Source organism: Podarcis cretensis (genome assembly GCF_951804945.1).
Source record: "Podarcis cretensis genome assembly, chromosome: 9".
NCBI classification, from domain to species: Eukaryota; Metazoa; Chordata; class Lepidosauria; order Squamata; family Lacertidae; genus Podarcis; species Podarcis cretensis.
Window position 1 is genome coordinate 52,866,359 of NC_137178.1, and position 27,968 is coordinate 52,894,326.

The 27,968-nt window shown below is 42.0% G+C and overlaps 1 protein-coding gene and 1 long non-coding RNA gene across 3 annotated transcripts in view; one reads left to right on the forward strand and one right to left on the reverse strand.

Annotated features, from left to right (window-relative positions):
• PDLIM3 (PDZ and LIM domain 3) lies at positions 1–27,886 on the reverse strand. 2 transcript variants are annotated; one of them, XM_079990059.1, is made up of 8 exons: positions 27,473–27,881; positions 20,140–20,291; positions 17,512–17,596; positions 11,816–11,883; positions 4,645–4,908; positions 3,249–3,379; positions 1,129–1,240; positions 1–562 (listed from the first exon to the last, which is right to left on the reverse strand). In XM_079990059.1, the coding sequence occupies exons 1-8, from the start codon at positions 27,563–27,565 to the stop codon at positions 373–375; spliced, it is 1,095 nt and encodes a 364-aa protein (XP_079846185.1). In that variant the 5' UTR covers positions 27,566–27,881; the 3' UTR covers positions 1–372. The 2 variants fall into 2 exon arrangements, with proteins under 2 accessions (XP_079846185.1, XP_079846186.1); XM_079990060.1 differs by lacking the exons at positions 4,645–4,908; positions 11,816–11,883 and adding an exon at positions 12,568–12,755 and having other exon boundaries at positions 27,473–27,886.
• The window catches only part of LOC307223768, a 106,335-nt gene that overhangs the window by 2,638 nt on the left and 75,729 nt on the right, over positions 1–27,968 (forward strand). Inside the window, exon 3 of the long non-coding RNA XR_013842258.1 lies at positions 6,760–6,980. This is a non-coding gene — a long non-coding RNA (uncharacterized lncRNA). The remainder of the gene's footprint in view (positions 1–6,759; positions 6,981–27,968) is intronic.

The following is a 27,968-nucleotide window of genomic DNA, read 5'->3' on the forward strand; positions in this document are numbered from 1 at the left end:
TTTTTTTAAAAAAAGCCATTTAATTGCACTTGTACAGAGAAACAGAGGTACATTTTAAAAATACAGTATGGTTCTCTCACTGTAGATTACTCATAGTATTATACATGAACTCAATTTGCAAAGGATCTTAATATAGCATGTCAGATTTATAACTCATTGGATTTCACTGGCAGCCATAGTGATAATGTTTTGGGAAATAATCCCATAGATACCAACATGAGCTACAAGAATGATCATCCTTCTCTCAACTTCTCCATCCTGTCTCCCTCCCTGTTTTAAAAAGCAGAATGCTGGATTGCCTTCAGTCGTATTGCTGCTGTAAGCGGATAGTGCCTTATGTGAGCATGCAGGTATTTGTGTCTCTCCGGACAGCTAAGCCTTGGGATAAACAGTGACGGCTTCATATCCCTCTGGGGGCCTCATACGAGCTCGTGCATGAGCTTCACAGTATAATTGCCCCTCCACAAAGAAGTAGCCTTTCTGCTTCAGGTTGAGGTTGCAGTCAGAGCACACGAAACATTCAGGATGCCTGTACTTATCACGTGCCTTCACCACTGTGCCACTGTAGATCAAAGAAGGGGGGGGTAAAAATAAAAGAAGTTAAAGTTCAATTATGAATATACAAAATCGGGTTTCTTAAAAATAAAAAATAAAAATAAAATATACCTAGATGCCTGCAAGCCAAAATTTGACTGATGAAAACCACTAAGTAAATTTCAGATACCCTCACCTCTGCAGCTCCTGATCATATGCTGTTACAGCCAATCTGTACAGCATATGTTAGGCACCCTGCTGAGGTTAAATTTCAGTGGGAGCTAAGAAGAGCATGTAAAATCAAGAAGCTTCGCCAACATTTCTTTTAGAGCAACACAGGCTATGCAGACTTTATTTATAGCATTGTCCCAAACCTTATGTAACCTTTTAAAAATATATGCTGCACCAACAAAATAAAACAAAATGCATAAAAATGTGTAATAAAAAAAAGCTCTATAAAGAGGTATGAATGCTTTGAATTTTGTTTAACTTCATGAAAGAGAAATCACAGATACCCACCCACCACTAGATTGATGTGAACTTTTCCAAAGACCTATGCCATGAATCAATTAGAACTAAAATAAAATATCTTACACAATTCCATTTCCACACTTGTCACACAAGGGCACCTTTGGCACACTTCCCCCAGCAGCAGGTACCTTTGTTACTGGTGCTTTCACACTCCTTATAGCAGGGGCCCGACCATCTGGAGAAAAAGAAAAAGATGCCACTTTTGTTTACAGGACAGGACAGAGCTCAAGGCTTCTTCTAAGTGTCTTGGGTTAAATGCAATTTAGACGGAGAAAATGGCGTAGGAGAAAAATTATTAAAAATACTCCCTTAGTGTCACATTCTCATCTGCAAAGTTACTAGATGAGATTGCTACTTAGTATTAAAAAAAACAAAAAACAACAACCAAAAAACAACAACAAGGGATTGCCTAACAAAACACATGAAGCTTGATTATTATTTTAACCACCCAAATTCTCTGGCATAATATTGGTGATTTCCTCAATTTTTAAGCTGTTTTTAAAAAAGAAGTTCACTAATTATATGCAGGTGCCATGTCTATAGCCTCTCTCCCTTAGGCACATTCCAATAAACACTAGGGGGCAATCCTCATTCAACACAATTGGATTTACTTCTGAGTTATGGGACTGCTCAGTAAGTTAGGGGATTCCATTTAATTAAGCAATAGATATATGCTGCTACTTTTATCTCCCTCTCTCATTTTTACTGTGAACACATGGTCTGCATATGTTTAACTCTCTTGGTTAACATTTGATATTGGTATCACTGTGCATGTTCCAGTTAGGCTTTACTTTATTTAGTGCCTTTCTTCCATTATGGAACTCAAGGTTTACAGTTCTCTATTTGAATGGCTATTAGGGGACAGCCCACTCATTGAAGGAATATTTTATTTGAAGTGCACTCCAATCCAAGTCTCCCATCTCTGTAAGAGGAGAGAACAGCAACCTTGAAGTTTCCTATCAACACGTTGAGTAGGCACACAGGTCACCTGGTCACAGTGTTCCCCACAATAATGAGAAGTATCTTACGTCTAGCTAAATTATTGTAATTCTTTCTTAATTCACATCTGTATATGTTAATCATGGCATGCAAATTTTATGCAAGCTTGTGCCCTTTTTTGGTGATGTCTTCCTTCTTTTTTGACAATGTGTAAGTGATGTCGTGAGTTGCCTCCTGTTAAGTACCGTATTTTTCGCACCATATAGCGCACCGGACCATAGGGCGCACCCAGTTTTTAGGGGGGGGGGAATCAAGGGAAAAAATATTTCCCCCCCCCAGCCCCAAAGAGCAGCGTACAGGCTGCACACAACCTCTCCCTGCCAGAGGGGTTGCGCGCAGCTATGGAAACAGGCAAGGCAGCGAGCGGGATGGATCCCGCTCGCTGCTTTGGCTTCCCCTTTAGCCCCGTGCAGCCTCTCCTTGCCGGGAGACGCTGCTCAGGGCTAAAGAAGCCATAGCCCCGTGCAGCCTCTCCTTGCCGGAGAGGTTGCGCGCAGCTATGGAAGAAGGCAAGGCAGCGAGCGGGATGGATCCCGCTCGCTGCTTTGGCTTCCCCTTTAGCCCTGTGCAGCCTCTCCTTGCCGGGAGACGCTGCGCAGGGCTAAAGAAGCCATAGCCCATGCAGCCTCTCCCTGCCGGAGGGGTTGCGCGCGGCTATGGTAGAAGCCTGCATTCGCTCCATAGGACGCACACACATTTCCCCTCAATTTTTGGAGGGGAAAAACTGCGTCCAATAGAGTGAAAAATACGGTAATTAACAAGCCCAAAACCTGCTTAGCTTCAGCACAGTGGCTACATCCAGAGGCGCTGTCTTGCATGCAAGATTGGGGGCTGGCATACATCATATGTGAGTGATGTCATGTGCCTGGCACACGATGCATGTGCAATGTTGCACCAGCAGGAGGAGGCTGAGTGCAGCACAGTTTAGTGCTTGGCTCCTCCTGAGCATAGGAGAGGTAGTTGCACCGTGCAGCTTCCTTTCTCAAGCTCAGGAGGAGGCAGCCACTGAACTGTGTCGTGCTCAGCCTCCTCCGCCCTCTCAATATCGAGGGGGCCTGGCCCCCTGCCAGCATATATTAAGGGGGCCGAAGAAACCTCTGCCCCTAGGAGGTGACGTGCGCTGCATCATAGAAATGTAATGCAATGTAAGTGAAGAGAGATGCCGTACAAAAATGGCAACTAACCAGATTCATCAGAGACCATGTCTTGGAGAATCTTAAAGGAACCGGACTGACGTGGCTTACTCGATCCTTGCTGATCATCATGTAGCAGCCTATACACATCAGACTGGGGCACTGCAGCTGGTACTGGGTCACTGAAAAATCAATGAGCTGTATGAGATAGTTAACCAGTAAATGTTCACTATAATTGCATTGTTTAAAACAAAAGTGGAAGGCACAGAACTGAACGAAGTCAGATAATGTTCCATTCTAGCAATGTGCAAAAGAAAATCTACACAGAGAACAAATATAAAGCTCAGAAAATGAAGTTTACCAGTTTCCAAAGGAAATTAAAGCTTAATCACTTTAGATTTAACTCTTGATTTCTAATAATCATCTTATAGGCAACTAGAGCATCCCACAAGAAGGGTTAAAACTTCTATTAGTTACCAGACACAAAATACCCCTAGGGAATAATATGGCATTTCCAAGTTCATACTTGGTGAAAATGAACCCCATCAACAAAAACAACTCAAAGCTTTTTTTTTACTGGAATGGTTCCCAAAAGCATGCTTGCCACTACTTGTAATATGATAAATAAATATTTAGTCCAGGAGTGCAGTATGGGTAAAGTCAGTTCACTTAATGAACACCCCAGGGAATCACTGTCCAGAAAATGTAGCTACTTTGTGAGTGCACACAAATTCTAAAAGTTTAGAGATGCCCAATTTCCAGCAGATTAGCAGGACAATTGCTATATACTTTAATGTAAATGTAATTTATACATAGGGCAATTTATCTGAATGTCTCATTTCCTGTTGACATCAATTATGGGACTCTTGTGACTGTTTACAAGCTGAGTGCATATAGATTGAGATTTCTTATCAAGTCTCTAGTTGTCAAACTATCACAAAGTAGGAGCTGGACACATAAGGGGAGCTACATACCCATATCAAAGTAACATTTACACAAATTGTATAAAGTTATATAAAAACTTAAGCAAACTTAAAACTCTTCATTTCCCTAGGAAGTCACAATATTTTCTTTCAAGCATTTGTCCCTAATTTAAACACAAGTTAGAATGCATAAAATTTTCACAAACCTAAAAACATTTATATGAAACCTAACCAAACTTCATTTTTAATCTCCCTGGCATGACACAGTGGTTCTAATAATTCTCAATTTAGGCTACATTTTGTCCATCTGCACATCTTCCATAGAACATTTTCACCAAGGTGGCAGTCTTTATCCCACTGAAATTGATGACTAAATAGGCATTGACTTTCAGAATTTCACATTGACTTTCAAATTGGCATGGTTTAGATATATTTAAAAGCCTTAACGACTAATGAAGCAACAATAATGGCAGCACTATTCATGCCTTAGAAATAAGCTAACCATACATTGTGGCTTGGATTACCTTATCGGGGTGGCTTCCCCCAGTGCTGTAGAAACCTGCCCCTGCAGTGTTTCCATAATATTGTCATCTGAATACAATTGCATAGGTGTGTTAAACTGAGCATGTACAATCTTGACACCAGGCAGTTCCATTTCTAAAGGAATGTTGGGGGCCATCTTAGCTGCAGCTTTCAATTCGGTAGGACAGATAGTGCTAACAGTGCTAACTGAAGAGGGTGTGCTACGTCCGCTGCCGCCGTCAATACCGGAAGGAGTACTGCAAACACTGTGCCAAAAACCAGTACACAAAAATACGTGATGCAAACCAGAGAGGAAAAGAAGATGAATAACAGGGAGCAGAAGTATTCTCCAGAGTGAGAAAAGCACCCAAAATAATCAAATGCAAGAAAAACACATTTTATGAAACACAACTTTTGTGTGTTTTTCAACTGAGTATAATCTGCCATAATTTTAAAGAGATCACAACTATTATGCAAAACTTGTAAGTTTTATAGTTCATCAAATGTTTGTTTGTCTCATACTACCTCCTTCAGCACATAATTACATCAAGGATGGCACAGGTTAATGGCCAGATTCGAACAGTAAATCAGAATCAGAAGAAATTTTGGAAGTTAAAACTTCTCTTGCCAATCGTATGTATAAAATAACAACTTCGTGAGATAATACTGATATTTCCAGTACTGTGCCAATGCATAACTATGATGCTTTCACAGCATTGCAACAGCACTAGTGGAATCTGTTTCCTAAGGACACATTGAGGTAATGGCACCACAAGTCATCCCAAGCACCAGTATGCTAATACAGCAGGTCTGAAGATCTGTTAATTATTTAGTCTTTGATGCCACAGAAATAATCAGATGTGTCAGATTTTCTTCTTGCATTTGTTTTGAATTACAAAAGCATGCATTCTTTGTCAGTTTTTAATTTAGAGTCCTCAATTTTAAATATTCAATGGTCCAAGACACAAACTACATAGACTAGGACTGTATTAGCAGTTGACCACATATTTTTTTCTTGGTTCAGAATTGCTATGTGACACAAATCTCACTGTGGTAGGAAAAGCTGTGCCTTCTTTACCCATTTAAATGCCATTGGAACATTACCAATAGAATCAACAAATGAGAAGCTGAGGCAAAACACAAAAGGGAATGCCTAGTAGTATGAACAGGAAAGACTCAAGTTGCTCCTAATGTATTTATTATATATTGTTATTATTTTATAAATTTCTATGCACAAATTTAGATATATGTGGGGTGGACTACTTGAGTCTAATTCGAATGGGATGGGGAGTGGATTACTAGCTAAATACCCGGTAATGCTCAGTTGTGGACAAGCCCTATAATAGTTATATGGCATGATCTGCCTCCTAAACATGGTTTACTAAGACAGATAGAAACCCCCTTGATCACTTACAGTTCATTTAAAATGGGAGCTTAGGGGTAACTTTGAATATTGCAGGAGGCAATTGGCAAGAAATAAATGGGCAACTTGTACATTTCTCCCATGGTGAGATGCCCATGGGGTGCCCATAGTAGGGAATGAGAGGTGTGTAAGTGCCCTTTTTAGTTGTTAGACGGAAACTGGGGGGAGTGAACAGACAGTTCAGCTGCACATCCTCTATTGCCAACACTAACGTTTCTTAAGATATGTGAAACTACTCTAAGGATGTGGACTTATTTAGCAGAAATATAACAAAAACAATAAAGTTTTAATTCTGGATAAACATGCTGTAGGACTAATATGTAAATACCACAGCAGCATAATCCTACTAAACATATTACGTCAGAAAGAAATTATACTCTGTATGTGTGCAAAAGACTGCAGCCTTACAGAACAATCCCATGCCTCTTTCAAAAGTAAGCCCCACTGATTTCAGTGCATATTACTGCCTTCCAGACTGTTAGGATGTAAAATTATTGGACTGAACCTTAATGTCCCAAATTTGGTGAACATTCACAATGCCACATTTTGGGAACATTGAAACCAGATTTCTGATTCACCACTTTTAGTGACTGATGGCAATCACATGTAGATTATTTGCTGCATCTACTGATAGCTCTTTGAGTTTTCAGACATTCACGATATTCATTGTTTGTCATCTTTCACTGAATTTCAGGTGTTTACTGTCACAAATATTTTAAAGAGGGAAATATCACCCACAGCTAAATAGCAGCTTTGTCTACATCATGGATCCTTTTTCATTGAACTAACTTCCCTCAAGGATGCCATGTGGAATTTAAGTAGGACCATGTTGTCAACTGCCTTAAGAAAAGTGCATTCCTTACCATCAAAGGCAAGACAAAGAATTCCAGAAGAGCTGCACATGTGCCAAAGCAAGTAAGAAACTTTACAGTTGCCAGATCACTCAAGCTAAATATCCATACAAGGGGATAGCCACACAGCCACACATCGTTACTCAGAAATAAAACCAGGATCCATGTTTGGAAAGCATGAGCAAAGCTTGTCAATAATGATGCTGTTAACTCCAGAAGCTGAAGTGCACTGTTAACAGCCAGGTATTGTTAGAAGCAATAGGGCACTGCTCACGAGTGCTGCAGAAAGAGGAGGAGTGCATTTAGCAAAATATTTCAGATGCCCACCAGCTGATATTTTATGTTGCTATGTAAACTCAAAAATTATGCTCAGCATGGAACTATACTCTGCAACACAACGCAGCTTATTCTTACAACACAACTCGGGAGATTGGCGAGGGAGGCCTTAGCTATTGCCTGTTGGCGCTGGTCCTAGGGCATACGAGGTACTGCCCCAACAACCTCAGACTGATCTCAGCCAGTCTCCCTCTGCCTGCCTGCCTTGATAATAATTTTTATTAGTTTTCAATTACAATCCAATAATAGCCTCATTATAACAATACCAATTTATACTACACTTACCAATACCAATCGTTCAAATAACGAATTATATAATTGAGATAAGGTGGCCCCCCGCATGCTAGAATTGATGGTTTGATGATTTTCTTTATTTCTGTGTTCCAAAATCTTATTAATTTCAATTACATTCTGGTCGTAATAATAATCCCTTATACAGCAACTGCAATATTAATAACTTCTATTCATGTTGACACATTAAATGTTTTATAAAACTATAAGTGAAGCACTCTGCCTGCCTTCTTGCCTACAAAAAGTCAGAAGGTGGTTCCACCTGTCGTCATATCTCGCTCCACCTGATGTTGGTCTTCTGGACTTCTGCCCAGCAGTCCAATTGTGCACCAGCCCCTGCCCTGCAATTAGTGCTTCAGCACTAGGAGTGGTGATGTGCATGCCAGCTTCTGTGGTGGCACCCTGGCTTTGAAACTCCCTGTCCCTTGAAATTCAGTTGGCACTTACTCTAAAAAGCTCAAAACGTAGCTTTTTTATCTAGACTTGGGGGAATGGTCACTGACATTTAGTACCGTATTTTTCGCCCCATAGGACGCACTTTTTCCCCTCCAAAAATGAAGGGGAAATCTGGGTGCGTCCTATGGGGCGAATGCAGGCTTTCGCTGAAGCTTGGAGAGCGAGAGGGGTCGGTGCGCACCGACCCCTCTCGCTCTCCAGGCTTCAGGAAGACATCCGCAGCCTAGGCAGCCCTGCTGGAGGTCCGGCAGGGCTGTCTAGGCTGCGGATAGCAGCCTGCTTCCCGGAGCGTCGGGCGCCCTGAAAGCAGAGCGCCCGGCGCTTCGGGAGCACATCCACAGCCTGGGCAGCCCTGCAGGAGGTCCAGCAGGGCTGTCTAGGCTGCGGATAGCAGCCTGCTTCCCGGAGCGTCTGGCGCCCTGAAAGCAGAGCGCCCGGCGCTTCGGGAGCACATCCGCAGCCTGGGCAGCCCTGCAGGAGGTCCGGCAAGGCTGTCTAGGCTGCGGATAGCAGCCTGCTTCCCGGAGCGTCGGGTGCCCTGAAAGCAGAGTGCCCGGCGCTTCGGAAGCGCATCCGCAGCCTGGGCAGCCCTGCAGGAGGTCCGGCAGGGCTGTCTAGGCTGCGGATAGCAGCCTGCTTCCCGGAGCGTCGGGCGCCCTGAAAGCAGAGCGCCCGGCGCTTCGGGAGCACATCCGCAGCCTGGGCAGCCCTGCAGGAGGTCCGGCAGGGATGTCTAGGCTGCGGATAGCAGCCTGCTTCCCGGTGGGTGGGGCGCCCTGAAGCAGAGCACCCCGCGCGCCGGGCAGACATCCGCAGCCTGAGCAGCCCTGTGGGAGTTCTCCGCAGGGCTCCCCACGCTGCAGATAGCAGCCTGCCACCCGGTGGGTGGGGCGCCCTGAAGCAGAGCGCCCCGTGCGCCGGGCAGACATCCGCAGCGTGGGGAGCCCTGCAGGAGTTCCCCGCAGGGTTCCCCACGCTGCGGATAGCAGCCTGCTACCCGGCGGGTGGGGCGCCCTGAAGCAGAGTGCCCCGCGCGCCGGGCAGACATCCGCAGCGTGGGGAGCCCTGCAGGAGTTCCCCGCAGGGTTCCCCACGCTGCGGATAGCAGCCTGCTTCCCGGTGGGTGGGGCGCCCTGAAGCAGAGCGCCCCGCGCGCCGGGCAGACATCCGCAGCCTGAGCAGCCCTGTGGGAGTTCTCCGCAGGGCTCCCCACGCTGCGGATAGCAGCCTGCCACCCGGCGGGTGGGGCGCCCTGAAGCAGAGTGCCCCGCGCGCCGGGCAGACATCCGCAGCGTGGGGAGCCCTGCAGGAGTTCCCCGCAGGGTTCCCCACGCTGCGGATAGCAGCCTGCCACCCGGCGGGTGGGGCGCCCTGAAGCAGAGCGCCCCGCGCGCCGGGCATGCATCCGCAGCGTGGGGAGCCCTGCAGGAGTTCCCCACAGGGTTCCCCACACTGCGGATAGCAGCCTGCCACCCAGCGGGTGGGGCGCCCTGAAGCAGAGCGCCCCGCGCACCGGACAGACATCCGCAGCATGGGGAGCCCTGCAGGAGTTCCCCGCAGGGTTCCCCACGCTGCGGATAGCAGCCTGCCGCCTGAGGCAGACATCGGCCTGCCCCACAAGCTCGGGAGACAGCAGGGAGGCGCAGCGCCGTTCCTCGACCTGGTTCGGCTTCCCCGACCTGCTTTTGGGGGGGAAATAAAGGAAAAATTTTTTTCCTTTATTTCCCCCCCAAAAAACTAGGTGCGTCCTATGGGACGGAGCGTCCTATGGGACGAAAAATACGGTAACTTATTTTGCTTTTATTGTGTTTTTAATGATATGTATGGATGTGAACTGTATTTTACTGAATTTAACTGCTACCCACCCCTAAGATTTTCAGATGAAAGGTGATGTGTAAAACAGTCTAACCAAATAAACAAAATTGTATCATTTGCCTATGAAATGGAAAATGAGAGTATCAATGTGTAATTTGTTAATGACACATTAACTGCAAAATGGTCAGCTCCCTGCAGGACATAAACATATGTAGCTCTCCATTTTCAACCCTCAAGTCACATCCTCCATTGAAGAATTGTATAAGAATCATCATTAAGCATTCCATAAAGGACAGAAACATCCCTATCAAACTATCCCTGCTCTATTTCATCAGAGTGCCATCTTGTTCTTATCCACTGGCGTCCTTGGATGTACACTGGGTAGCCTTAGCCTGTGGAGGTTCCATATGGGGTCCTTCCCTCCTTTCTCATTCTCCCTTCTAGCCCAACATTATAGTGTTGTTGTAGTTTGTTTGTATGTATGTTACTGAGGCATCTAATCATAAGCCTGCATTTTTATTAAAGCTTATATGTTTAATCAGGGCTTGTATTTTAAAATGAGCTTAAAGATTTTCAAATGTTCATGCCAGGCAGAAGAGCAGCTGCCTAAGAACCTTGGCAAGATGTTTTTCTCCTAGACAAGGGGGCCCCCTGATTTATAGCAGAAAACAATTCTCAAAGTCGTAAAAAGGGAATTACAGGCTGAGAGCCAAGGTTACACTGACCCTACAAATTAAGGGTTGATAAATAGTAAAATGAGCCATATCTTCTTCCTAAGGTTAAAAAAGGCCAAGAGCAAATTGAAAAGCAACTGGTCTGGCTGGCAGAAAGAGAGCATTTTTGGGAAGTCTTTTCTAAAGCTGTTTCTTTCTTAAACTAAGATCCTTTTAAGATTTCTTTTCCTTTTAAAAGGTTATTTATGTATTAAATATATTAGTTTAAATATAATTATGCAAATGATTTAAGAAATGCTAGATTCTTATTTCATATAGTTGTAAGAGTTGTAACTATCCTGAAATTAAGTCAGCCACCAGCCCAGCCTCCTGCCAGACAGGAGACGCCATCGAGCACTCCTGATATATGGTTGTCAGGCCTTTTGTTTAGAAACCTTCAAATGAAGGAGATCTCTCAATGTTGATGTGAACTCAAAATCCTTGACATATGTTTAAGATAAAAATTCAAGATTAACCATCTGTTTTGGAAGGCAATAGGGCAAGGAGGGCAAGAGGTGAGCTGGTAATTAAGATTCCTTGTTGAGACACATGTAAGATATATTACTACTTATTTGTCATTTATAGATAGAAGAATATATAGCTTTTTGTTTCCCAAAAAAAGGGCAATAGGAAATGGGTGTATCTTTTGTGATTGGTTCTAGCAAACAACCAATAGGAATTTCAACCAGGCTGATTGGACAGAGGCAGCCACAGGAGGAGCAAGGGGGCTGGATTAAGGAAATATAAGTGCTGGTCAGAATGGCAAGAGGCCAGGCCAGAGCTTGGTAACCATATACCACTGTGCCTCATATTTATTTGTCTGACAAATAAATTATTATTTTAATTTCTCTATTGCTGCGTTGAATATTTCATTCCAGCTAAGCGTTAACCACAAGCAGGGTGCTACATTACTACATATTTTAAAGCCCTGTAAGTAATGTTATGTGTGATATTTCAGTTTTGATCTCTGTAATGAACCAAACAATTCTCTGATGTAGGTTTAGCTGAAATTAACCTGATTGCAGGCACATTACTGCTTGGCAGATTGTTGTGACTTTGATCAATAATTGCACAAAAAATGTGCCCTTTCACTACTATTCTCCATGACAAATGAAACAGGCATTTCTTTTGGCATTTGATGGCATTTGATCTCAGATTTATAGGTGCTGCAAAGCAAGCGTTTATTCATTAGAAGGCTTTACAACATACTGAAATAGCATTGTTACTGTTTTCATTAAAAAACAAAACACCATGCACCCAGTTACAGATTACACAGAGAAGTTATAACCTGCTCGGGCCTGAGACTATGAAAGGTTTGGGCCGAATGTTATGCTTGTGTTCAAAGTAGCCCAAGTCCTGGAGAAGAAGAAGAAAAGGAAATACAGGGTTGTTGTTGTTTTTAACTTAAGCAAGCATATTTGCTTCCAGAAAAGATTAGTTAACATACATGTTGTAAATTATTGAGTTGTAAGTTATATAGTAGTAACATTAATACATCTGATGTTATTGTGAGAAAAAGAGAACAATAGGAACAATCAAGCCAAAGTTAACTTTTTAGGCTACAAGCCTAAGCTCACGTACTTTGGAATATGTCCCATTGAACACAGTGGGACTTACATATGTGTACACATAGGATGAGGCTGCACACCATTTTTATATATATTGCCTGTTGCAATCAATAAGACTTGCAGCCTGATCCTATCCATGTTTACTCAGAAGTAAGTCAAACCAATGGGGCTTGCTCCTGTGTGCATCTTGTGTGTGCATGCACATAGGATGTGCCTTCAGTATTTAGCTTTGGCTGGAATGTGCGTAATAATAATAATGTCTTGTGTAGCCAACCCCCTGAAAGAGAAATGTCTATAATATTGGTCTTGCTTATTTGAAGATTCATTTTAGAGGTAAATTTTTTGAATAACATTTTGTATATTTTGAGCATCAGGAAAGAAAGAAAAAAGAATAGCAAGAGCTGGACTTGAGACCATGAAGCTAGTTAAAAAGATGTTGCAGCAAAAGACCATCTTAGAGTATCTTACTTACTTTGCAGGTGAATTGGGGATAAGGCCCCGCAGCTGTCCATGAAGAGCATCATGTATATTGCCAGATGAATACAGCCCAATGGGAGAGTTATAGGCAGAGCTCACCACCTGTCTTTTGTTATCGAGATTTGCTGCTGCAACAAAAGGCTGGGCCCTTCTGTTGTGAGCTGTACCAATGGGCTTGAATTCCTGTGCACAACAGGCAGACAAAATACACAAAGCTACAATGCACATTAAAGCCAATAACAAGCACAATTGGCAATGCTGCTACTTATTAATAAAACGCATCTTGCTGCAAACCACTAAGCAAGCATCCTGTGTTTCACCATAGAAAATATATGGAGGAGTATAGGGAGGATATATACTTATATACAATAACATGTCATTGCTAATTTCTGTAGAAGAAACTGTAAATTTGGCTGTGCAGCTAAGTATGGCTGTAATTAGATATTACATAAGAGGTGCAGTCAGTATTAGCAGCCACTGTGCCCTCTGTCTTCCCCAGTAACTTCTAGTAATCCCAATATGAGTCAACTCACATTGTCATTGAAGTTTATTTGTCCCTGCAAATTGCATCCAATAAAGGGACATGGTATTGGCAAAACTCTGCATTACACATGTAATGACATAGTTTGGATTGCTAGACGTTATCAGGGATTGGGGAGGGGGTTCTCTGTCTCAGATTAAATAACAGAAACCTGCAATCCTATGCATATTTAATTTGGGAGTAGGTCCCCTTTAAATCAGTAGGATTTATGTCAGAGTAAACATGTTTCAGATTAAACTGTGAAAGGATACTTTCAGTCAGTCTTGGACATGGATAGCTTGCCCTGGCCACAAGGCATTGGTAACTTTAAGACTTCGATTATTGCAGTGCTCTCTGTGGAGTCAACATTGGGCCCAGTCTGGAAGCTCCAGCTGGTGCAAAATGCTGCAGCTGGATTGCTAGTAGGGCCAAACTACCACCAGCACATGACTCTAGTGCTTAAAAGCTTGCACTGGCTATCCATATATTACTGGGCCAGGTTCAAGGTTCTTGTATTAATTACTGCAGGATATTTATAGCTGTCAAATCAAAAATTCATGTTTTTCTAGCTAGGCACATAATAGGGGCTGAAGCTCATAGAGTTTTCCTTCAGTTCTTACTAGAGAGGACTGTGATATCACTTCCCTTTTGTGTCCTGACAGGAAGAGGTATAACTTAGTATGCTCCTCCCTTCCTGGGCACACCTTTTTTTCTTATAATACCTGTAACCTCCAGCTCAGACTCTATCTCTAAGCTAGACTTTAATGTCTCTTAGTAACTTAAATAGCATTTTAAGCCTGCCTACATTTTGCTGCTGTAACTGCTGTTCTTGAAGATGTAGACTGAGTGAGTAAATGTTATTTTAACTTTTCCAGAAAACCTATTGTGTGGTTATTATTTGAGGGGGAGGAAAAGGTGGGTAATATCAGGAAAATCCAGCCTGCCTTAAAGCACCCTGGTTTATTAATGTTAAAAGGCTAAAACTAGTTTATACAAGCTCCCTTTTAAGTGGCAAAGGAATGGCACTCTGCTGAACTCAACAATGTGAGGAAGAATAAAATCTAATAAACATATCCTCTCCTAGCCTCTAATCAAATCTCAACAATTGGGGTCAGATATTTTAAGGACCACTGATTCCTTATATGCCTGCCTAATTGCTGAGATATTTGGGGGAGTCACTGTTAGTGATCCCCCATAGCTCACATGCACAGTTCATAGCTATGCATTCAATATTGTGGGTCCAATTCTTTGGAATATGCTCCTCGCTGGGATCAAACAGTCCGCCTTTCTGTTTAACTTCTGGTACTTCTTATTTTAGCAGGCATTTTAATGCTAAGATTTTCTGATTTTATGTTTTAACCAGATTTGTGCTTATTGAATTTTTTGTAACCTTATTATTTACCACTTAGAGGCTACTGTTGAAACAATCCTAATAATAATTTGCAGGAGGGATTCAAGCACATTTCAGGAAATTTAGGTTTGTGCAATTAGTGTGGATCAAAGTACTCTAGCACAACAAAGCCATTAAAAAAAAAATCTGACTTTTTCAGTTTGGAAAGTGATAGGTAAATAGCGTGGAATAAGCAAATGATTCACAGGAAGATGTATAAACACACTGTAAGCAAATCAAGATGAATTCTTCTTGTTGTATATCATGGGTAGGCAAACTTAGGTCTGGGTCCGGATCTGGCTCAATCGCCTTCTAAATCCGGCCCGCAGACGGTCCGGGAACCAGCGTGTTTTTACATGAGTAGAATGTGTCCTTTTATTTAAAATGCATCTCTGGGTTATTTGTTGGGCATTGGAATTCATATGTTTTTCCCCAAAATATAATCCATCCCCCCACAAGCTCTGAGGGACAGTGGACTGGCCCCCTGCTGAAAAAGTTTGCTGACCCCTGTTGTATATCCTCCCACAAACGCATCAGAACAAATGCTCTATAAAGACCAGATATAATCTAATTTCTGCATAAGCTTTGTGCAAGCAAGTCAAGATTTATGCTAAATAAATAAGCTGTCTGGCAGAGCCCACAGCAATTTTTGAAATGAAAAGGCTAAATAACCATTTAAATTTTTTAAAATGCATCTATTTTCCACATGTACTAACGTCTAGGCATATTTGCTTGAAAAGTCTCACAGCCACAAATCAGCTTAACCTTCAGTAAAAAAGACATGGACACATAATAGGTATATATATATGTGTGTGTGTGTGTGCACGTGCTAGATCAGTGTTCTAAAAGTAGACAAGACTAAACTGAAAAAGACCCAGCATATAAGCAAACACCCTAGTGTGGAGTTCTAAATAGAATTCTTCCAATATCACTGAAGTCAAAGGACAAAAGTGCCACTGAAACCAAAAACCTAGATTTACAGCCTACTTAAGTGAGGCTATTCACTTGCTTGAGTCATTTTGGTTGATTTAGTAAACTAATCTTTAAATAGTGTGGGCACACCTGGCATTGAAATATATTGTAAACTCAGCCACGTGTTTCAGCTGTGCACATTCTGTAGCTAGAAGCAAATGCAGCAAACCCATAGCATGCCATATTTAGCACATCAGCATCCTAACAATAAAATCTGCAGTTGTATTTTTTTATTCAAACACCCACCCTTTGTCCATATAGCTGAGAAAATATGCTTAAAAATATGTGGGAAATACTTGCTAATCTCTCAAAAACCAGACAGGTTGAGCAAGATTTCCACTTGTTTGGTATATCAACCTAATGGGATGGTTGATAAATGGAAAGGTTTATGCTATCAGTGGGGCTTACTTCCAAGTAAATGTGCTTGTGGAATCAAGGTGCATTTCTAAGAATGCAAGTAAATCCTATATAGTCAGAAACCATGTTATATGTAAATTAGCTTTGATAAATATATCATCAACTAGTTTTTAACTGGGATTAGTTTACAGTTGGAAGTGCATAAAGAGTACATATTATAACAACATCATGTTTGTAATGTCTTACTGTAAAAGTATATCATTGCAGCAATGAGTTTGAGTTAATTTTAGTTTCTAGAAATATCACCATGTGCACAAAGTGTAAATGGCAAAGCAAGCAACAGAAAAAATAACAGTCCAGCTTTTGCATTTATCATATGAATAAACCTCTAAAATTTGTCTGATTTGTCTGATAAATTCACTGAGAACTCAAGACCAAATTTAAATAGTAATCACTGCACATAATTTATAAGTCCCAACAAAGCTGTTAGGGGCATAATCACACAGATAGCTCTAAATGGTGGACATCTTTTGAATTTTACAAGCATCAGAAGAGTATTTTCAAACAAACCAGTTGGCCTATTTATCAGGATGGCATTGTATAGGTTAAAATGTGTGGTTTGAAAAGACCGTTTTCAGCATTGTAAAATGAATTCAGTATTTTTGATTTTGACATATTATTTTTTTACTGAGATTTCAAACAATGCAGTATTTCTACTATGTGTGCCTTAGTTTCCAAATATTATTACTATTCAAGCTCACGGTGTGGTGTGCCCCTAACAGATATCACAAGTTACTTCAGTTCAGTTCATCTAGAATAATGGCTACCCGAATGGGTAATCCGTTTAGTGTCACACACTAACTAACCATAAGCATGCATTGTTAAGAAAGTTACATCAGTGTTACATCCAGGATGGCTGTAAATCAACTAGGCTGAGAATACAGTAGAGGGTTTCTGCCTGACCAAGGAAGATAAAACTCCCTCAGAATTCTGAGACTTAAAAATTTCAATTTGGGGACACACCCACATTATACATTTAAAGTACTACTATACCACTAACAGTCATGGCTTCTCCCAAATAATTCTGGCAATTGTAGCTTGTTAAGGTTGCTGAGAACTGTTAGGAGACCACTGTTCTCCCCACAGAGCTACAATTCCCAGTGTGGTTTAACAATAAGTCCCTCTTCCCAGGAAACTCTGGGAATTGTAGCCCTGTGAGGGCAGGGGGTCACCGAACAATTCTCAGCTCCCTTAACAAACTACAATTCATAGAATTATCTGGGAGAAGCCATGGCTGTTCAAGTGATATACAGTAATAGTGCTTTAAATATATGGTGCGGATGTGGCCTGGGTTAAGACAGTAGACTTATTTGGATTAGGTGTGATACTCAGGTGAGTGAGGATGGGTAAATTTAACCAGGGGTCCTTGGGGCCTTTCCCTAGAAGCTGTTTTCAGTGTCGGGACTTGGCTCTGGAACATGTGAAGTATTAAGAATTTAATGGCTCAAGATCATGTCCAGAACAGATGTAAGAATCTTACAGCTTCCAATGGTTTTTCATACAAAAGTATAGGGATGTACTGCTTTAAGATATCTTATGCTTAACAGGAGGTTAACTAGACGTTGGGAAACATAATAAAGATGTAAGTAAGCTGCTGCAAAATACAATGGGAATGCTGCTGATTTAAAGTGATTTGCTACCTGTGGTTCAGCTTCCAAGTTTACTTTGAATGGATGTGGACTACCATCTTCTGTTATTTGCGGAGACCACATTCTTGTTTCTGCCCTGTAGGGTGAAAAATGAAGAATCCTTAATATAGCACATCTGCATTCAATGTGTTATGCAATCCCAAAGCCCCCAAAGCTTTTGTCTCCCTTTTATCACAACATGAAAACCTATCTTTTAAATAAGTTAACTGTTTATTTGTATATTAAATATTACATGAAAAGTAGACAATACTGAATTGGTAACTAAAGAAAAATAGGACAGTGGTCCTTTAGTTTTTGTTGAGTAGGGAAAATTTCAGATAATGCTTGTAAGCTTACTTGTGGCAAAAGAAAGATAAGAGCAATTGTGAAAGTCTAAGGATGCTTCCAAATGGGGGTTTAATACAGTGGTAAAAAAGGTAAAGGTAAAGGTACCCCTGCCCGTACGGGCCAGTCTTGACAGACTCTGGGGTTGTGCGCCCATCTCACTTAAGAGGCCAGGGGCCAGCGCTGTCCGGAGACACTTCCGGGTCACGTGGCCAGCGTGACATCGCTGCTCTGGCCAGAGCCAGAGCCAGAGCCGCACACGGAAACGCCGTTTACCTTCCCGCTGGTAAGCGGTCCCTATTTATCTACTTGCACCCGGAGGTGCTTTCGAACTGCTAGGTTGGCAGGCGCTGGGACTGAGCAGCGGGAGCGCACCCCGCCGCAGGGATTCGAACCGCCGACCTTTCGATCGGCAAGCCCTAGGCGCTGAGGCTTTAACCCACAGCGCCACCTGTGGTACAGTGGTACCTCGGGTTAAGTACGTAATTCGTTCCAGAGGTCCGTACTTAACCTGAAACTGTTCTTACCCTGAAGCACCACTTTAGCTAATGGGGCCTCCTGCTGCTGCTGTGCCGCCGGAGCACAATTTCTGTTCTCATCCTGAAGCAAAGTTCTTAACCTGAAGCAATATTTCTGGGTTAATGGAGTCTGTAACCTGAAGTGTATGTAACCCGAGGTACCACTGTATTGCAAATGCGTCATTGGCAACAAGTTATGTCAACTTAACCGAATTATCTCAGACAGGGTAAATCTAAATTAAATGTGGGTGGGATGCAAGCTGGCATTTTGAAGTCAATGTGTATGGATGCTGTGAAAAACTTTGCCTAAGCAGCACTGATCCCCCAATAAATACCTATCTGGGAGCACCCCATAGCAGTACAGGCAGGAGTGACTTTCTGGGTGGGGTGGAGCCACTATACCAGCTTCCTAGCAGATGGACTGCTGTTGCTTACTCAGAGGGAGAGGAGGGGAGAGGCAGTGGGGATGTTGGCACTAATCTGCTGGTGTGTTTGCACCACACCAACCTCCCTACTGCCTTGTCCCTCCCAGTAAGCAACAGCAACACACCTACCAGGAAGCTAGCAAAGTGGCTGCGTCCCAACTGGTGAGCCACTTCTGAATCCAAAGTGTTTGTTTTTAAACAAAACATAAAATGGATACAATCAACCTGTTTTGGGTTTTTTTTAAAGAAAAGGTTGTGCTTGGTAAGAATGTGTACAGTGGAAAAGCTGAAGCATGTAAGGACAACGATAACATCAAGAATAGAATGGGTGGGCTATATCTTACAATGCAATTAGGTGAAATGCAAACTTTTGCCCTTTACTTCAAATTGAGCTGGGATTTAGAATTTGGTTGCTTTGGTGTCTGTGAGAAGAATCAATGCCCCAAGTTTCCATGGACAATAGCATACTGTAATTTGAACCAGCAGCCTTGGGCCTGGAGACAACTTTCCTTATACCTCAGAGTCATACTCCCTTGCTGAATTCCTTGTTATCTTATCCAGCTACTGTCTCCAGCTTCTGCAGTCTCACACCCCTCTTGTTGAGTCCTGCAGGGCCCTGACTAACTAAACATTGCCCAATCCAATTCCAGCTCACTCTTGAGCAGCAGGTTATTCTGTGCTCATGCTTTCTCCCTGTCCTTACTTTGCTTGCTTCTGCCTGATTGGCCCCTTGACTAGCATTTATTGCTCTCAAACCACCCACCGATGGGTGGCCTGGGAGACAGCCTCATTCCATTGTGTGCCTTCCCTTCAAGGCCAAACTGAGTACTATTTTGTTTCGAACCTGTAAGGAGCAGTGCTGTTTATCAGTGGGACTATTTAGTAGAAAATAGTCTGAGAAGCTGCATAATATATATTACACCACGGGAAACAGGACTAGGAATTGTCATGGCAATCTTGCCACATTATCATGCCAAGAACATCTAAATCTAGGATGTTAGGCCCAGAAATCTATTGGCTCCATGACTATGAATGTTTGTAATCATCAGATAATGGCAAACTTTAATTTAGATGGGAAACATTGAATCCATTACAGTGGTACCTCGGGTTAAGAACTTAATTCGTTCTGGAGGTCCGTTCTTAACCTGAAACTGTTCTTAACCTGAGGTACCACTTTAGCGAATGGGGCCTTCTGCTGCCGCTGCACCACCAACCGCACGATTTCTGTTCTCATCCTGAAGCAAAGTTCTTAACCCGAGGTACTATTTCTGGGTTAGTGGAGTCTGTAAGCTGAAGTGTCTGTAACCCAAGGTACTACTGTATTGTACTCCAAGCATATGGCGAAATCTTACCTCTCAATTTTCAGACAGAGCTGGTGTGACGCTGCTTTAATTCTCTCTTGTGCATCATTGTGAGTCATGTTCTCTGTGCCATAGCCATCAATAGCTATAATGATGTCACCAGGGCACAAATTGGCTTGTGAAGCTTTGCTTCCTGGAGTGATCTGAAAGAAACACAAGATGTTTCTTTTAAATGATAAGTAGACCTGTTTCCACCTAAGAAGTTGTATTGATTTCAGTGCAACTTATTTTGACACAAATAAGGGAGGTGGTGGAACTTCACTTAATTTCAAGTATGAGCTGTAGTTGATCTGTGATTCATTGTGACAGGCATGTAAGCATTAGCTTCTATTTTTTATTATTATTTTGGTGCTAGCTGATATTTTAGCATTTATTTATTTATTTATTTATTTCATACAATTTATACACTGTTGATTATAGAAAAAACAAAGCTGTTTACAAAAAAAACTCAATAAAATTATACGGCAATAGTTTAAAACATGTGAAGAGTTAAAATACTAAAACAAGCTTATGTTCAGAAGAGTTTTGGCGCTGCCAGTGCGGACAGACAACTGTCATCTACATTATGTTGCATGACATGGAATGTGCAGCAAGGGACCGTGAGTCAACAAGTCTATCTTCAATGGTAATATAGATTTCTCAGTGTTTTATAGGAATTATAATGCCATTGTTTAGCAGTATGGCTGTATAAAACAGAAACTTGCTCTCTAATATTTTCATTATTTGCTTTGCATATGGATGGGGTGATGATGGTTGGCACACAGGTTATATAATTTGTTGTGCTTTATCCAGTTTTATGCATGTAACAGGTTTTGTGGTTGGCTTAATACTTTTGAAATTTGTCATAATTACAAAATAGCGGAAAAATAGCAAACATTGCTCACTCAAGTCTGGTGTGGGTGATGGTTGCGGCCTGGCAACCTTGGGACTAGTTTCTGCCATGAACCACTCCTTCCTATTGGTTTCTACACCTCTCCTTGTGAAAGAGAATGTTAAACTCTGCAAGCCTTTTCTAGAAGGCTGAAGAATTCCAGAAATATTTCTCTCTTCAAAAAATACCAGACATGAAGTATGTCTGATACAGAGTTTAGCAAGTGATATATTGGCTTGAGCAAATGCTAAGGGTTTTGGAAGTTCCAGACCTGATCTCCTCCTCAGCACATTCCAGTGTTGCACAGTGGTAAGAGTGTCAGGCTAGAAGCTGGGAGTCCAGGGTTTAAATCTCCACTTAGCCATGGAGTCCACTGGGTGACACTATTTCTCAGTCTTACCTACCACACAGGGCTGTTGTGAGGATAAAATGGAGAGGAGGAGAAGCATGTACACCACCTTGAACTCCTTGGTGGAAAGGTGGGATTCTAATTGTAGCAAGAAATAAAGATTTCAGACAACTGAAATGGTTTCCAAACTTTTGTGGCATTGTCACAAAGTGACCAAACAGAGAATATAGTCTCACTTTGGGGATTTATTTTTTTAAATTATAATTTTGCCATTGAGAACACTTAGGGGTAATTTCTGGTATGTTGCAGTTTCAGTACAATGCCATGCACAGCACAGGGCATTTAGAAATCTCATCTGGTGCAGCCTTCCCTAGAATGTACCAGTTAACACTTCAGATAGGAGATTCCTTGTCTACATAATTCGCCCCTCATATGTGAAAAGCTAGTGTGACTGAAAAAGCTTCTGATGTGCTAAAAAATTTTATGCATACCCATGTTAGATTTCTACCTGTCATGCCATTAGTGCTCACCAGCCCTACTAGGGAATAAAAGTTGTCTGCCTTACTAATGTGTGGTTCTTACTGATGTGTGTATCCTGGTTCTCAAAAGAGAGAGAGAGAGCTATTGCTTGGAAGCATCATTGCTTGATAAAGCTTTTTTTGTGAAACATGACAATATTGTAATCTACTTGTCAATTGCCTAATCTGTAAATCCAGCTTCTCACAGTTATTAGACAAGGAAATATTTTGCTTCTTGCATTGATGTGCTTAACTGTCTCTTAGCATGCTTTGATTAATCCACAAACTGCTCTTTTTGCCTTAGTTGCATTTATTTTGGTGGCCTTCAAGCAAGCAGTGCAGTATGTTGACGATTGGGCTGCAGTTCAATCCACTTCTATACTTAGCTTGTCTGGATTATCTGCCCTGAGGTTTTACATTTGCTTGAAACCTTCCAGAGGGTTGTCTTACTGTATTTGGTTTGGGTAACCACAGATAGCTTTTTGATTATGACATCACTTCTCTAGATAAACAGGTGGTAGTAGCCCCTTCTGTCTCTCCCTTGTGAAGTCTTTACCTGATTGACTAGGCTACTCTGTTTTGCTATGGTCTGTTTAAAACTCTACGCTACTAGAAAATCAATTCCAAAAAGATTTATTGCTTAATTTGAAAGCTATTTTTGAATGATCATGCTGTCTTGTCACAAATTGATGGGAAATTGGCATAGCTAAATAATTTTTTTAAAAAAATATGTACATCTTCATCTTGAAAAACATAGATCTGTCCTGTATCATTTTCCTAAGGATTCAGTACAATTCTCTTAAAATGATAGCCTGAGCCACTAGGAAATAAGTCCCTCATCCGTAAATACCTTTACTTATAAAAGTCCAATAAGTTGTCATTAAAAGCTCTCGATAGTGAAAAGTTAAAACTATACAATGTATGGTAGACACTATTGCCTTGATGCAATTATTCTCAGCGGCGTAGTGTGGGTTGTCAGCACCCGGGGCAAGGCAAGTAATTTGCGCCCCCTAACCCGGGGCAAGGCAAGTAATTTGCGCCCCCTAACCCGGGGCAAGGCAAGTAATTTGCGCCCCTAACCCCTAACCTGCCGCTGCTGCCAGCTTCTTCTTGCTGCTGCCTCGGCTGGTCGGGTGTGGTTCTCTCCCGCACTCTGCGCTGTGCTGGGCCTCCCCCAGATAGTCCCTCCCTCTCTCTCTCTCTGCTCCGCACCGCAACGCATGCCTGGCACCCTCCCCCTCCACAGTGGGCGGCGACCCGGCAGCTCGGATCGGATTCGGACAGCCAGCACTGCAGTGAAAGAGAGTGAGCCAGGTAGGGGCAGAGAGCTGCGAGTGCGAGCGCGCCCCCCCCAAATGTTGCGCCCGGTGCGGCTGGCCCCCCTGCACCCCCCACGCTACGCCACTGATTATTCTTTGAAGGTGTGGCTCCCTTTAATGTGTACAACATGGGGAACCTGCAGCCCTCCAGATGTTGTTGAGCTATAACTTCAGTCAGCCCCACCATGTAGCCAAAGACCTCGAATGACAGGAACTGCATCTTCTGAAGGGCTGCAGGTTCCTTGTCCATGGTATACATGGATCCCATTCAATCTTCAGGTGTTCCAGCACTCACTTCAAATAAGGGTTCAGTTCTGGATGTGCAAAGGGATGCTCACACAGAGCTTGTTTCTTCCACTGAAGTGTATAGGGAAAGTCTGATTATCCAGGAGCTCAACTTCATTTACCGGTATTTGGAGTGCAAGCAGACATTCAACCTGAGATAAATGTATTCTTAAAACTGTAACTGTGGCTGTGTTCACACTTCCATTTACTGTGTACTTACTGTGTTTCCACTGTTCAGTTTTAAATTTGTGTTCACACAGTGTTATAAAAAATGCATATGTATCCTGTACTTTGTTATAAAATGCTACGGTTTGGTGTTTTGTTTCTCAAACAAAATAATTTGACTCCCATGTATATTTCCTATGGTTTGCACATGGATAGTTCAAGATACCCTCAAGCCGGTTACCTTAAAAATGGTTAACCTAAGCTGCTTTAGGGCCATTGATTTTAGAACTTGCTCTGATAAATCCATATCTTTTGGATCAAGGAGTTAAGGTTTTATTGAACTGATTTAAAGTATTCCGGGGCTTGGGCCCGCACTTTAGAGATCCATTTCTAAATACTGAACTGTTACATATAAATGAGAAAAAGAATCAAAGTAGTTGACATATGTTAACATCAAACAGATGTACCAGTAAAACTGAAGGCATCCGTCTTCACATTTGTCTTTTTATGTAAACACGCCTTGCAGTGCGGAGCAGTAGGCCTTGAAACAGACAGTTAATGAGTCTTGTTCAGCAGCTCCCAAAGCTACTTGTCTCACAGTGACTCAGATAATACCAAACAATTTACTTCTCAGTAATTAGGTATAAATGCAGCTCCTCTTTTGTTAATAGAACTTTAAACTTGACTGAGCTTATTGTAAACAAATGCAGGCAAGAAGCCTAGCGTTACTAAAATACTTTTCTTGAGAGATAATGGAAAGTCCTTCCCTCTTATAATGCCATAAAAGGCAATAGGAGTCCAAAAACTCCACAGTGTCTTCTATTGTTTTTAAGCTCAGACATTGTTTCCCTTTCTCCAGTGTGTCCATGTCAGATGCCATAAGCATGCACCACGTCTGCTTACATGTGCTTTGTGCATTTTATGAAGGTTAAACACTCAGAGTGCATGGAGTTCTGGTGAAACAAACTACTCTTTACGGTACTAGCTAGCTGTGTTGGTTTTTCTTTAAGTGCCTAAATTTAGTACCTTAACTCTAACAAGAGTTCTCATTTGAAATACTGTTAAGTCAGCAATAATTATTCAACTCCTTACACTGGCATTTTTTATTTGTGTAGTTGTACTTTTTCAATCAGACAACAAATTTGAGAGGATAATACGTTTAGATATTCTCATTCTGCAAGGAATACTAGCTGTATCTGTAGCATCCAGTGAAACTGAAGTTGTCTGTAAAATAGTGATATTGAAAGTATATATCATGGAATTTTTAACACTTAAAGGGCACGATCTGCTCTGTAAGGCTATGATCCAGTGCGTAGTTATTTGTGAGTAATCACCACTGAATGCAATGGGAATCTATTATGAGTAAGCCAACAAAGGGCTGTACTGTTAATCACTTTTCAAAGATCTATTAATGTCAGTTAAGGATGTGCCTGTCATTTCAATTGACCTCAGTGAGATTTAAACTACTTTGTTTTAGCAGGAGCATTTTTATTTTTGTTATTTATTTCAAATATTTATCCTATCTTTCAGTCCGCAGAGGTCTTCCAGGTTGTGGCCAATTAATTCTACTTGTGCATGCAGTAAAATGCATGCAGTAAAATGAAATAAATTAGAGAGGTGTTGAAATCACAGTTCTTGCATAAGGCATTGGCACTGACTTTATTTGATCAGCATTATAAAGTAATGGAAATTGCAGAAATGTGAATTCCAAAATTAGGTCTCACAGTTTTTGTCCACAATGGCAACATTCCACATCCTTGTGCATGCTGCCTCAGGATAAATATATGGAGTGGCTGTGCATGTTTGGGCAAAAATGTATATCAATCTGGATGGCTCAACAAGGATTTATGCTCCTGTAAAGGACGTTGTGTACAGATGGCGTGGCCTTCAAATAGTTTGTTGCTAATGAATCAATCAATCCTAAAACTATATCACCTCTTTGCTGATTTTTGAGGTCAGCAAAGTAACCCCAACTGATTCCGTATGAAGACTCTCTGAGTTAGCATTGTAATATACATGTTAAGTTGCTCCTAGATGAACTCAATAAAATTACTAACCTGATTTGCTTTAGGAAAATATATCCCACTTGTCAACAAGTTCCCAGTTACAAACCAACAGGGTGAGTGTGTAATCATTTTGAAAAATATCTGAAGATAGCACTCAGAAATGTCTACATTTGATCCTTCAGTTGTCCCCTTATTAGGCACAACTAATTACATCATTACCCCACTCTCCCTGTGAACTCTCATTATGCTGATTTTGTGTGAACTTACCCTAAATGTGAAAATGAATATGTATAGCTCCTTTCCCCAAGAAGGTATCCTGCAAATTCCTTTTGTACAACTTAGTTAAACTAGTTAACTGACACCCAGCTGTGTTGTTGTATGGAGATGCACATCTGGAGTGGCTTGAGGAGGTGATGAAATGGAAAAGCAGTGGGCTAGAAAAGGATTCTGCCCCCTTGATTCTCTACCTCAAATTTCTGATTCCTTGAGTTTCTTTTCACTAGAATAAGTCGAAGAGTTTGCATGATGTTCCGTTCTTTATATATGCCATCTTTGTGCTTGAACAGGGAAGACAACATCCTTTTTAATTTTCAAGTTATCATATGCACATTAGAGTTCCAGTTAGGTGAAGTGAAGTGGGTGGCTGTGTACCTCTCAGTTTGAAAGCAAAACAGCACAACCAAAAATAAGGAGGTGGTTTCTATAAACTTGAGGGAGCCCTGGGTAGATTGAAGTATGCAAGTTTGTAAATTAAAAGAAAACCCCCAAAATGGTCCAAGAAGAACCTGTGAGTTTCCAGGACATACAGAATATGATACTAGTTGAGCCTATATGGAGAAAGCAAGAACAGACACATCTTATTTCATCAGAGATGGAAGTTCTAGGTTCACATTAATGCTATGGTTAGGAACTCCTGTATTTGCTGCTACATTTTGCTTTTTTTGAGGAGGAAACTCAAGTATGCAAAAAATTGAATTTATCCATTGCTTTCTACAGGTTTCTCTCATTTCTGTCCACAGGGGAGGTGGGAGGAAGGCTCTGAAAGCAGTGGAGGGGTGAATAATCAAGATATTACAGGAGGAAGCAAAGGAAAAGAAGACACATTCTCCAGTTCCTTAGTCTCCAAACCCTGACTCCCCTTCATGTAGAAACAAAATGCTCAAGTTTGGGGCTGGCAGTCAGACCCAAGCTTAAGCTCTCTAGCATCATTTATGGGGAGGGGGCAGGGGTGGAAAAGGTGTACTCCCACCTTCTCCTAAGCAGTTCTATAAATGCCCTGTTCCAGGTTGTCTGAAGCTAAGCGGTGGGGGGTGGGGGCACTGCACTGCAAAATTGTGTTGCAAATTTGGCCCTATTCCAAATCCCACTGGATTCAATGGGGTCACAGGTAAACAGATTACAGGACTGCAGTCCAGTGAATCCTGTGTCCCCTTACCTGAGAGTGATTCCATTGAATTGAGTCATTTTCTTCTTCTAAAGAGACATATCTAGGATTGCACTGGTAACCATTCATGTAGTTGGGTAGATGAATACTACATCAGAGTAAGGGGTGCATGGGAAGAAATAGCAGTGTCAAGTCTGCTCACTCTTCTTGACAAGCATATTAAAAGAAACCCTTCAACCATTGATTGCACAGTGCAAAATTAACAACCACCTGTGTTGTGTTCTTTAAAAATACAAAGCATTCAGCAAAGCATGTCTTGTCTGAGGATGAGCAAGACACCATCACCTCCTGTAGACTCTACACTTCCACAACTTCAAGGATGCCATTGTAAGAAAAAGAAAAGAAAAGAAAAGGGAAAAGGACATACCCTGGATATGATTAACGGCTGCTTAAAATCTATCCCTCCTGTCAGCCTGAAGCCCCAAGGTGCCGGTCCTGGGAGGACAACGTTCTGTGGCATTTTTCAGCAATTTTCTGAGGGTATCTTTAATGGTTCCCTTTTCTTCCTCCTCCTCCCTAGATCTCTGTAAGAAAGGGTTCCTGTCAGCTTAGCGGTGGTTCCCTGGACTGAGCAGTAGAGCCTCTCTCCAGCACGCCTCAGAAGTTTTTGCTTTCCAGCTGCTGTATATCACCCCTTTATCTCTGCTCCTCAGTGACGTCAGCAGTCCCAGGCTGCCTCCACTCAGAGGGGGGAGCAGTACCAACTTTGGTAAACTAAAACCTGGACACTGCTCTGTGGACTTTACAACTCCCAAGCAGCTTATTAGCTGTTTCCCAGGAGTCTCCCAAGCCTGCACTCAGTGGCGCTTCGGGTTACAGCCTCCTGTTGGCCTCTTAAAACTGGCCGGCTTCCTTTTTGATGA